Below are 12361 nucleotides of genomic sequence, written 5' to 3'. Positions count from 1 at the left end.
GTGCCTGATTTTAAGTATGAAATTAGTGCACTTTTAGACTACTTGAATAAACTACTTTTTGCTAAGGGTGGACCTAAATCAAAAATTTGCTAAGAGTTAACATTTAGCCATAGTGTGGTGATTTATGCGTTATTTTTTACATATACAACTATAGATCCATCTATTTTACTGTCTAAACCAAGGATCTTCAACATTTTCCAGGCCAAGGACCCCCAAATTGTTTGAAATTGTGTTATATTAAACTGGTCCTATAGTCCCTCTATGGAGTCATGTAATAAAAGTAATTTCTCCGTGGGATTATTAAAGTATTTCTGATTCTGATTCCTGGTTGATGGGACAGGTGTTGTGAATGAAACGGTGCCCAGCTTGAAAGAGCTCCTGTGTGTCGCTGAATGTGTGCATTGATGACTGAAAGACATCTTCTGCCTCCATTTATCTGTTTAGTGGAAAATTTTAGGGGGGAATATAAAAAAAAAGCTTAATCAATCAAAACTTTCGCAGTACCTCCCTGTTGAAGACCTCTGGTGTAAACTATGGTTAATTGATGTCTATGTGTCTACAGGGGACATAAAACTTATGGAACCTGTTGATTACACATTAATTGCAATTTTCTGGTACTGAAAAGGCCATTAAAACCAACTTTGCTAACCTACAGAGACATACTCTTTCTTAAAGATTACTATATGGATTATCTTTAAATTCCAATTAAACAATCAAAATCTACATTTTTTTTTCATAGCTTCATACTTTTAAAGTATCTAATTAAAGGTAAATAAGTGTGGTTATGGTTTTAGTGACAATGATAGACTTTCTTTCAGTGCACCTACAGTCAGTCTGGCAGTGAGGATGTGAGTCTACATTGTATTAAACATCATTGACTCATTAAAGTCAGAAGTTAAAAAATAAATTTGCAAAGAAAATGCTTGCAACCGCCAGCAGAATAAATAATCTTACAGTATATTCATACAAACCAGTGCAGTACAAGTAATAATTGTTGCTTTCATATCATAGTGATTGCTAGATTGCTGATACAGTAATAAACTTGCAGAGAAAGAGTCAGGTAAGATTCGAGGAGATGTGGAAATGTGGGATTCTGTGCCCTTGTTGCCGTGTGTGTGTGTGTGTCTGTGGTGAACTGGGTGGGGGTATCAGCTGTAGTACATTCATGGTGAGGGCTCATTGGGCGCTGTTCTGCCTCTGCCCTCACAGTCCAGGTCGGCTTCAGGGGTCGTCTGCAGGGGTTACTGTTGACACTGGCAGCTCTGGGGAGACGGATGTCTTCTTCCTAGAGGAGGATGCATTTGCCTTTCTCCACCCAGGGGTTGTTCTTCATCAGCTCCGGGTTTAGGAAGGGATCTTCAGGTACACCGTCCTCGATCCACTTAACCAAACTTTATGGAAAGAGAGAAAGAGAAGATTGCTTTTACTCCGAAAAAAATATGCTCACTTAAATATTTTCTTTTAATTGTAATAGCTATTCTATTAAAATCCAATTAAAGCATTTTTCCGTATCTCTGGACAAAAAAAAAACGGCCATGTTCTTAATATAGAAACCCTCCTTCAAGTTGAGCATTTGCTTTATAGTTATCCTGTTGAAAATGAATCATTTATATATACCGTATTTTCACGACCATAAGGCGCACCGTACTAAAAGGCGCAGTCTCAGTTATGTGTGCCATTTCTGTATTTAACACACACATAAGGCGCACCGGACTATAGGGCGCGTTTTTTATATACAGGTACATGTCCTCTCAGGTGGATTTTCCCACTTAAAAACATATTAAAACTACTTTATTCCCACTGATCACAGCAAATAAAGCTGCAAGGTGTATTTATTACAAAGTATTATTCAAACCTGGGAACCGGCCGTGAGAGACACATCGCTGATGACACAGGGCTGTGATTACTCCTCTGATACAGTTTATTGACGCATAAATTAACTTAAAACATAGGCAGAAATGATGCCGGCTTTTGCGAAAGCTCGAACAACAGTCCCAGCAGAAACGTTAGTCCAAGCATCTACAATCCATCCGCAAACGGTGGCGTAACTTGCCCGGCGCTGCCTTCCACTTTTAGTGAAACTGTGCTCTCCGTCTGTCATCCATCGCTCCCACGCCGCTCGCAGCCTTACTTTGAACGGCCGGTTCACACCGATGTCGAGCGGTTGAAGTTCCTTTGTCAGACCTCCCGGAATAACAGCAAGCACAGCGTTCATTTCTTTGACCTTTTTTTTCACATCGGCTGTGAGATGGGCACGCATGGAGTCACAAATTAACAGAGATGGTGATGCGTGGAAAAAACCACCTGGTCTCTTTACATACACCTCCCTCAGCCAAGCTTTCATCATCTCCTCGTCCATCCAGCCTTTTTCATTCGCCTTAATAACAACTCCAGCTGGAAAAGTCTCTTTAGGCAAAGTCTTTCTTTTAAAAATCACCATAGGCGGCAGTTTCTGTCCATTTGCGTGGCAGCCAAGCACAACAGTAAACGACGCCTTTTCATACCCCGTTGTGTGTATCGCTACAGTGCTGGTCCCCTTCTTCTCCACGGTGTGATTCACCGGGATGTCGAAAGTGAGCGGCACCTCGTCCATGTTGGTGATGTGGCTTGGCTGGATGACTTTGTCAGCGATGTGTTTGCTGCAGAAAGAGTGGAAGCTCGGCAGCTTTTCATCATAATCCGCCGGACGTCGCTGAGCAACTGTAGTCCTGGTCCGGATGGAAAAATTGCACCGTTTCATAAAACGGAAGCACCACGATGGACCTCCTTGAAAATTTTCAATTTTCATTTCTTCCGCCAGCTTTACTGCTTTTAGTCGAACAGTGACCGTTGAAACGCTGGCCCCACTCGTTCTTTGCTCCACGATCCACCGCTCGAGTCTTTCCTCCAACTCGGGCCACCTCGCCTTATGTCCGCGGAAACTCAGCTGCGTCTTCTTCACCAGTCGGAGTTCGTTTTCCAGCTTCCTCCACTTGCGAACCATCGATTCATTTATATTGAATTCTCTCGCAGCTGCTCGATTTCCATGTTCCTCTGCGTAGCTGATAGCCTTCAGTTTAAACTGGGCTTCATAGGCGTGTCTCTTTGCCATTTCCAGGGTTGTTAAGACAACAATGTTCTGCATAAAGCACATACCTGTTCTTTTATACACAAGCCACGCCCACACTTCCCCCTTTAAGGTTCTCACATACTCATGGTGGTCTCAACAACGTCCGCAGATAGGGCGCACCGCACCATAGGGCGCACCCCACATTTTGAGGGAAAAAACAGACGTTTAGGTGCGCCTTATAGTCGTGAAAATACGGTATAAGAACAGTGGCTGGTCTTAGGAGGTCCAATCTGTGATGCTGAAAATGCAGCAAGGATTGCACATTTTAACAAATAAGGTGTCCTTCACTATAAATAAAGATAATATTGAGTATTTAGTTTCAAACACGTTAATTTGATGAAAGCAAAAATAGCATCTAGAGGCTCAATGATAGGAAGTATTTTCACACTTCAGTAGGACACTGATAAAAAAAAAGGTGTTATGAATTCTTATCAATGTTATTTTATTTGGAAATGATAAACATCATTTCTATGTGAATGACTAACTGCTCAACTACAAACAGAACTTTTAAAGGCTACGGAAACCCATTGACGCATGCTTTTCTGATAAGTCGTTTCTTTTAGTTTTTGCTCCCTGTATTTCTTACCCTGTGAGTTAGCAAATAAAAACAATTGTGAACATATATGTAGGAATAATGATGTGAAAGCGCATTCTCTACGGTGTGAATTTTGGTTCATTGCGAGCAGAGGAAAAGTTCTGATAATGTACATTTGAAAAACACATTTTGTAAATTAAAATAAAAAAATGCACTTTTGAAATGAAACTTTGAACTTTGAAAAAGGTATAAATCCAAATAGGGTTAAAAAATTAACTTCCATTTTATTACATTTTGTTTTTATTGTGTTGTATCACTATCTTTGTGGGGACTTTCCATTGACTTCCATTCATTTTTACATCCTAACCATGACTCTAACCCTACCTTAAACATTATCAGTATATTCCAAACCCTAAACTTAACCTAAATTTAATTTACACCATAACTCTTAACTGACTCTTTAAAGTTAAAAATGGGGGTCCACCACATTAGCCTCATATGGTTAGTAAATATACCAAAAATTGTTTTAAATAGGTAACATAAACACACATTTCTAAGACAGACAGATATAATATTGTATTTTTATATACAGATATAAGAGATAAAACGTAGAGGTTTGATTTAAAAAATGACACAGAGAACCTCCAAAACTGCCTTATAATGCCATGACAAACTAGACCATGATTTTAAGAAAAAAATATGTAAACTTAATGTTGAAATATTTAAAGGAAACAGGGAAGATGTTTTTATGACAATACAGCATTTACATCCTATTTGAAAGCAATGAAATAACTACTCTGGATATAATATTTAAATATTTGTTTAGAACTTTCTTTGACTGTTAAACTGTTAACTGAGGTATTATTAGTTTCAGGTTGTGCTCCAATTGTTTCATTTGTTACACAATTTTCTTTAGCTATTTTTGATTTTATTCTGATTTTATTTTTCTAAAGTTTCTAAAGTTAAGTTTCTAAAGTTAGACAAAATAACTTTTACTCTTTAGATGGTGTTAATCAGCCACATATAGTTTATTGAGCAGCGAGGGCAGAGAGCTGTGCAACGATTTAACTTTTAGCAAACCATCAGGGTGGAGCGCAAGTGCAGACAAGGAGTTATGCGCATGCAAAGTTGGATTTCTGCACAATAATAGCTGGCAGAGCAGATTCTAAACCCTCATATCAACCCCCATCCCCATGCAGGGAACCAAAACATCTCGCCTTGTTGGTCAGCCAGGTCAACAATCGCCCCTAACGGCTCCCCTTTCAGAGGCATAGACCAGAATTGAGTATTGCGGGCTAACAAAGAACCCAAACGACTCCCCATTCCTAAGGGTTGGACCCGTTCTTCCGGTTTAATTTGCATGGTTTCTAAGCCAAAACAAGGCGTTGTTTTGCTCCACTCTATAAAGCTCGGACCTCAACGCTATTGCTGACATTTTGAATTGAAAAAGCTTCCTGGATGGGAAGTATAACGTCTTCAGACTTAGAAACAAAGTCCAGTGGTTTGTTTTTAAATTTTCTGGACAGGCAGAGCAGAGTTTGTCAGAGCTGAGCGCCCATCAATGACCTTACACTGAATGATGATTTAAACATCGCACATTTCTCTCGCCAAGCTCTTCCCACAGAGCAAAAAAAACTGCCATGATTTACAACCAAACGGTGTCTACCTTTGGTTGAAAGGTGAAACGTCTTTTCAACGTCTGTTATTGGACTAAAGTGGGACAAAATCAGACCAACCAAACATGGACCAATTTTCAACAACTATTTCTGGATTAAATAAAAAAAATGACAGATTTAGCCTAAAAACCAACATCTAAATTGTTTAGGGGGTTAGGATGGTAACGGTGCGCTGTGTATTTCTGTGTTAATTTGTAGACTTATATTTATATATAAGAATATACCTCATAAAACTTCATCTGACAACAATATCTTTTAACATTAAGCCTTGCTATGCAGCATGTCCAGGTTTATGGATGGACAGCCAAGTCTGGGTTTAGTGTGGTACCATAATCCTTAATTTGTCAGCTTATGGGTGGGATGTTTGAAGCTTAGAAGCCAGCACTGTTTACAGCTCTGCACCACTTTTTTCTGCCTCCCTGCTGTGTTCTTCTCCCTTCATAATACTTTCATATGTTTGCTTACAATCTTAGAGCCTTCAAAGACCCTTTTGTGTGTGATTTATTATTAGACAATTAGATGACTTCCAAAGAATGATTTTTTACAGGAGTTTGTTTAAAAAATGAGATTAAAGACTTGACAAAAACTCTAAAAAGGTTTTTAGATCATTTTTTTTAAACACCTCAAAGACAATCACAGCCACTCCTGTGAGCTAGATTCCTAATAAAATGCACTTAAATACACTAAAAAAAACAAAAATAGCTCAAAACCTATTAGGATTATTGGGTAAAGCAAAGAACAAATTTTGTAAATAGAAATTTGAAAAAAAACATGCAATCCAGAAATGAAGCCTTGTAAACTTCCTTAACAGAAGTGCTGTTTTCTTAGACCTGTCCAAGTTTTAAGACATTCTTTTTTCTTTTTCTTTTTTTATGATTTGCTTTCAATTTTTTTTTTGACAGATTTTGTAATTTCACAACACATTTCATCTCAAAGCACTTTACAGTTCACCAGATCATACAGTCAAATTGATTCAAAGTTTTCTATCTAAGGAAAACCAGCTGATTGCATCGACTCATTGACTCGAATGCAATCCCTCACACTAAGCATGCTTGTAGCGACAGTGGAGAGGAAAAACTTCCTTTTAACAGGAAGAAACCTCCAGCAGAACCAGGCTCAGTGTGAGCAGCCATCTTCCCACCCTCTCTAACGAAGATTGGCCCAGGATAAGTCAAACACAGACCAACATGTATCCAAGTTCTATAACCTGGAGACAATCACACACTCGAAACACAAATCACCTTCATGGATTTTGCTTAAAGAGTATTGGAAAAAATATCCATTTCATTCAGGCAGTATTTAGATCCACTCTCCCTTTCAGATTTGATTTTTGTCACCTCTGCAACGTACCAGTAGAAATGAAGCTTAAATGTAAATTAAATCTGGAAGACTCTTATCAGCTTCACCTGCGATGCCCTTTGTTCAGCTCCAGCCGATCAACTCGGGGGCCTCACCTTCTTTAAAGTCAATAATTTTACAAAATCTCCTTCATTTAGCTCCTGGCCTAGCTTTTCTCTCCGGCACGCAAGCAAACTTTCACCCACCTCCCCCCATCTCCTCCCTCTAGCTTATTCCACCTCCAGTACCTGGGCCCCAGAGGAAGAGTACTCTAATCCTTTTCTAGATTATTCATCCAAGCATATGTTGATTCACAGCGTCAAAGTCTTCTACCGGGGCCCGAGATCCAAAGAACTTATTTTATTTATGAGTTTATCTGCTTCTGTCTGCTCAAACCCAGTCGGCCTCAGCAGATGGCCGCTCACACTGAGTCTGGTTCTAATGGAGGTTTCTTCTGGTTAAAAGGGAGTTTTTTTCTCTCTACTGTCGCTACAAGCATGCTCGATGTGAGGGATTATATAGAGTGAATTAGTCAATGCAATTAGCTGGTTTTCCTTAGAAATATTTTTGAAGAAATTGATTGTGTTACCCGTATAAATTAAATGAATATTTTCTAATTGCAGCTTTTCTCTGTGTGAGTCTCTCCAGGTTTAATGACCCTCTAAGAACAGAACCCTGGTCAGGATTAGAGGTATTGGCATGAGTGTTGCGATTCGATACATGTCGCGATACTTGGGTCACGATACGATATTATCACGATATTGCAGTATCACTATATATTGCCATATTTTCCCCAGCTATCAAAATCAAAGGATGAGATAAAACAGCAAGTGCTGTATATTTTCATCAGAAAATATTGATTAGGTATTATTATCCATGTTGTTTGGGGTTTTCTTCCACTGTGACTGCCTCAAATACAGATTTGGTGCTGCACGCACAGTTGAAAATCGATACTAAGAAGTGAAAGATCGATATTATATTGGGCAGCCGAATATCACGATATATCGCCAAAACGATTATTTCCCACACCCCTAGTCAGGATCCTACCAGTTGCTGCTAAAAAAGCCATTAAAGGTGGCTGAAACCTCAAGTACCCACGATTAAAGATTGGATACTGTACAAAATATGTAAAATGGAAAAACTAACATTCTCCCTAAGATTGCAGAATGACAGATGTATTAATATATGGTCAAACTGGACAGAGCACATCATCCCCAGTAGAAGTGAATTTGTCTAAAAGCTAGACACATGTGCAAGGTAAGCGTTTGCATATTTCATGTAATCAAAGTTGTAAAGTATTTGTGATACATTGTGAATAACTGCTGCATTTAATTTAATTTCCCTCTATTATGCTTTTTTTCCTTTTTTTTAATAATTTACTTTGCTGTATTGGAAATGTGCTACTTGATCTGAGCACTGGAGAGGTTTAAGAAAATGGTAAACTGAACATGCAAACTATCTTTGACATGATATGTAATTTAGTTTTAGCTTCCAATAAAATAAAATAAAATAAAATAAATTCTATTCCGCAGATTAAGTTTAATGTATAATTATAATAATTGTGTTTTCCAGATCACAGTAGGATTAACTGCGCCTCTTCTGGAAAGAGGGTGAGTTTACAACTGAGCTGATGGGCGGAGTCAGAAGTCTGTGATAAAGAAGGTCAGAGCTGTCTACAACTGAACAAGGTCATGTTTGATGCAACTTATTGATAGAAAATACATAATAAAACATATAAAATAAACTTTGCTTTGGGCTCCTATGTACTATATGGATGAAATGTCTCACAGTTAGACCCAGATGGACAGTAACAAGACAAGAATATTAAACAATCAGCGAACTATAGCATAATATTGCATATATATTTTTTTGATATATATAAATAGAAATAAAAAAAATGTAATCCAAAAATAACAAACTTTATAAAACTTCTAAATAGAAAAAAGGTAATTAAGGTAAGCTTGCTTTTTTTTCTTTTTACTGTTTTTATATTTAGTTTTCCAAATGTTGCTTTTTTTACTTTATCATCTAAATTTATTTTACAGATTTGAAACTTTTGAACTTTATTTGATCAAATTTCTCCTTTTCAGATGGTGTTTTACAGATTCTCTTCCAACACAAGGTTGTTGCCAGCAGACCAATGAAAATTTGTCTTTGCTTTTCCCTCTAGAGGAAACCCTGCCGCCAGACGTGAACAAATATGATCTCCAAAATGCTATTTGAAAAACAATTTAATAATTAAATTTAACTTCAAAGTTACTTTTTTATTAAAATTTTTTTCCACGTTTTGTTTCTAGATAGCATTATTTTTAAATATCCATTTGTAAAACATGATCTCTGCTTGCAACAATAATGGATCAAACTTCACTCCGTATCCATCTGATCAGAGCATCTACTCACTCTGTGACTGTTTTGGAGGATTTCTCTCGTTTGAAGGCCAGCTGGTACTTCAGGCTCTCCACCTCCTTCTTCATCTGGGGCAGGTCCATCTCATCCATGGTTGCAGCTTGATATGGAGTTGTTCTACCTGTGCACACAGAGAGCAGGCCAGAGTTATATTTATATAGCACACTGTTCAAACAGGAGGCCCACTCCAAACTCAAAGCCCTGCAGCAAGAGCATCACAAAGAACAACGGATTTGCTGCTTAGCAGTTAAATTTATCCTCTATATCATATATGTATGTCCTTTCTTTTGACTCTTTTAAATAGGAAAATGAAATCCAGTTTTATTTGTTCTATTTGTTTTATTTTCGCATTAAAAATCATGAATGCTTTAACTTATTTCAAGTATAACTGATCGTCGGGTTGATTTTTACAAAATGCAAAGAGGGAAAACCTGGAAAACTGTTAGGTGTTCTTGTCAGAAAGAGGAAAAAGAACAGCATGTACTTTCACACTGTCCCAATTCCCATGGAAGTCTGCGAGCGACCGAACCTTCCTCTCACCTTCACATCCGCTGAGACTGGAGAGCTTACAGAGGCAATAAGAAAAGGGCGTGAGAGGCAAACAGAACCACCGCTGACTGGATTTAACTCTTAATAATAAGGATTTCATTTTTATTTATCAGGGTTTGATTCTAGTAAAGTTGAAAATACTGTACACAATGAGTCAGCACACAAACGTTGATATTTAAGTCCATAACAGCTGAGAAAACGATAGGAAAAAGCTTCAACCTCCACTCACACCATCAATTTCTTAATTATACTTATTTTCTGCAGACTAGTCAAGGGGTGGGCTGCATGACACAGAAGTTGGGAGTAAACGATTTATAAATGATTTGTTTTAAGTGGCACTAAACCTGGAAGTCACAGGTCTAGCGCCCCTGGTGGCTAAACAAATAATTAAAAAGTTTTGAGAGGTAGAATTCATAACACCCTCAGAAAAAAAACTTTTGTGTGTGATTCTTGTCTTCCTCATGTGGATCACATTTTCCATATATGATCTATTTTCTTAACATTTTCCATATTCCATTCATTTTTGATCACATGTGGAACCTGTGATTGCATTTCTGACACATGTGACATGTGCAGATTGTGCTCTGTGTGTTACAGCAGATAGAAGACGTTTTATCATTGTCTCCCTTTTATCTCCTCTTTCTTTTATTTTTTCTCCTCTTTCCTGTTTTTCCTTTCCTGTTCTTCTTTCCCATTGCAGTGTCCATAAAATCTGTAATACTCCCTGCATGAATAATAAAGCTATTTACATGCATAAATCAAGCGGAACACTATGGCGATAGCCGTACTGCTCCACTTGTGAAAGTAAAATCTGTTGGGCTCTTTTTGCCATTTATTCTCATCGCCACATTGCCAGACAGGACGATGGAGAAAATAAAAATGATTGTGCTCTGTGTAATACTATCTTTAATTTGGTCAAACAATGTATGTTAATTTGTGCATTGTTATACATTTGTATGCTTTTATTTAATGATCTTATGGCTTATTTTGAGAAATGAAATAGAGAATTGCAAGTAAACACTGACATTTCTGCGTCTGAAAAGTTTTGAATATCTAAAAGTAAAGTTATCTTTTTTTTTCTATGTCATGATTCACTGCTACTTTTTACTATACTGCTCCTATAAAAATAAAAAGAGGTTCGCATGTGACCAAATGTTCAACCTTTGAGATTAGGATGTAAAACACATGACCTGAAATTTAATAGTAATGTGGATTTAATGATAAAAACATGTGATAAATTTTTTTAATACACTGACAGACATATTTCACCATCATTCATGTAAAATAAATACACTCATTAGTATTAATTTAGAGTAAGTATACTTTCTTAATTCAAAATATATACATTGGACAAATATATATTCTAAATAAATAAGCTACATTAAAGTAATGATTATGCGTCATTTAAGGTTTATTAAACAGGTTGATGTTAAAAATGTTCTTAAAAAACTTGAAACTTGAATTGGTTATGTAATAATGTTACACGAATCTCAAAATTTGGGATGAAATATTTTTCTGTACGATTCACATTTGAGGCACATGTTGCCTCCGCTCCTGTTTCTGTATTTCACATGTGTGTCACATGAGATTCACATGTCGGCCTGCCATCCTCCTAGCCTCGTGAGACCATCCTGATCTCACGAGCTTTCAAGGTTTCACTCGCAGATCAGTCTGGAGACTCTCCGTTAAAGAAAATTTGGAGCCGTTCACCAAACGAACGTCCAATCAGCGTTGGCTTTGAGGCGGGTTGAGGTGTGACGCAACGAGAAGCGCGACCGTTCAGTCTAAAGAACATGGCGGCTTCAGCCGATGAAACTAGCGTTAGCTAGTTAGTTAGTTTTATCATAATTACAGAGTATTTCTTCACTGGAAGATGAGCAAAACACTGCTCTGGAGGCTTTTCTCAGAGGAAAAGATGTTTTTGCTCTTCTGCCGACTGGTTTTGGCAAGAGTAGCCTGGCTTGTGCACGTCATATGCTTCGTTGATCTGATTGGTTTATTTGGCCCGTCTATCACCAACATAGGCCAATCAGCTAACCAGTATTTCTCCCCTTCGCAAAATTACTTCAACGGAAGGTTTCCAGATGGATATGCGGAGCAAATCCATCTGGTGGAGTCAGGTTACCATCCACCATCATAGAACATGCTGGACCAATTAGAGCTGAAGTCTTCTTCTCAGAGCTGAAGTGAGCGCCTACATTCCTGGGAACATAGAGACACGCTAATCTTGTTAGCTACTCTAATCTTTAATATAAGATGCTAAAGACAGTCTATAACTAATCATTGGAAAAGAAGTCTGTTTGTCCTTGATTAAGAGTATTGAAAATCCTGTTTGATTGTGGCTGTTTTCTCAAACACAGAGTGTGACATCACCTCTGCTTCTAACATGATGTAATAAAACATAATTACAATCATTGATGGTGGGACTAGAATTAACTAAACAATTAGTTTTAAATATTTGTTATATTATGTTTTATGATTCTTGATGATTCATCAGAATAGCAAAGAAATCAATTGATATATCAAAGCTTTATGAAAGAAATTGGCAAAAAAAAATTACGGATATTGGAAAACTAAATAAATAAATATATGAGCAGCACATTTTTAGTTATTCAATGCTCTTTATATGGATATAATTTTCCTGTACAGCGAACTCTCTTTTTTAATATGTGGATAATAAAGACAAACAACCATTCATTAACACTAAATTCATCTAAGGAGAATTTAGATTAACCTAATGGTCATGTT

At 37.4% G+C, this 12361-nt stretch overlaps 1 protein-coding gene across 1 annotated transcript in view; it reads right to left on the bottom strand.

Moving 5' to 3' along the window:
* Window positions 1-1161: 1161 nt before the first annotated feature.
* Window positions 1162-12361, bottom strand: part of gng13b (guanine nucleotide binding protein (G protein), gamma 13b) — a 30188-nt gene continuing 18988 nt past the window's right edge. Inside the window, exons 2-3 of the mRNA XM_038269241.1 lie at window positions 9059-9185; window positions 1162-1391 (exon numbers count right to left, since the gene is read on the bottom strand). Of these exons, the coding sequence (XP_038125169.1) occupies window positions 1286-1391; window positions 9059-9156 (204 nt within the window). The 5' untranslated portion in view covers window positions 9157-9185 and the 3' untranslated portion in view covers window positions 1162-1285. The remainder of the gene's footprint in view (window positions 1392-9058; window positions 9186-12361) is intronic.

Source organism: Cyprinodon tularosa, unplaced genomic scaffold (genome assembly GCF_016077235.1).
Source record: "Cyprinodon tularosa strain WSP-4 unplaced genomic scaffold, ASM1607723v1 ctg726, whole genome shotgun sequence".
Lineage (NCBI taxonomy): Eukaryota > Metazoa > Chordata > Actinopteri > Cyprinodontiformes > Cyprinodontidae > Cyprinodon > Cyprinodon tularosa.
The sequence above is the reverse complement of the archived record's forward strand: the minus strand, read 5'-3'. Positions and strand labels throughout refer to the sequence as shown.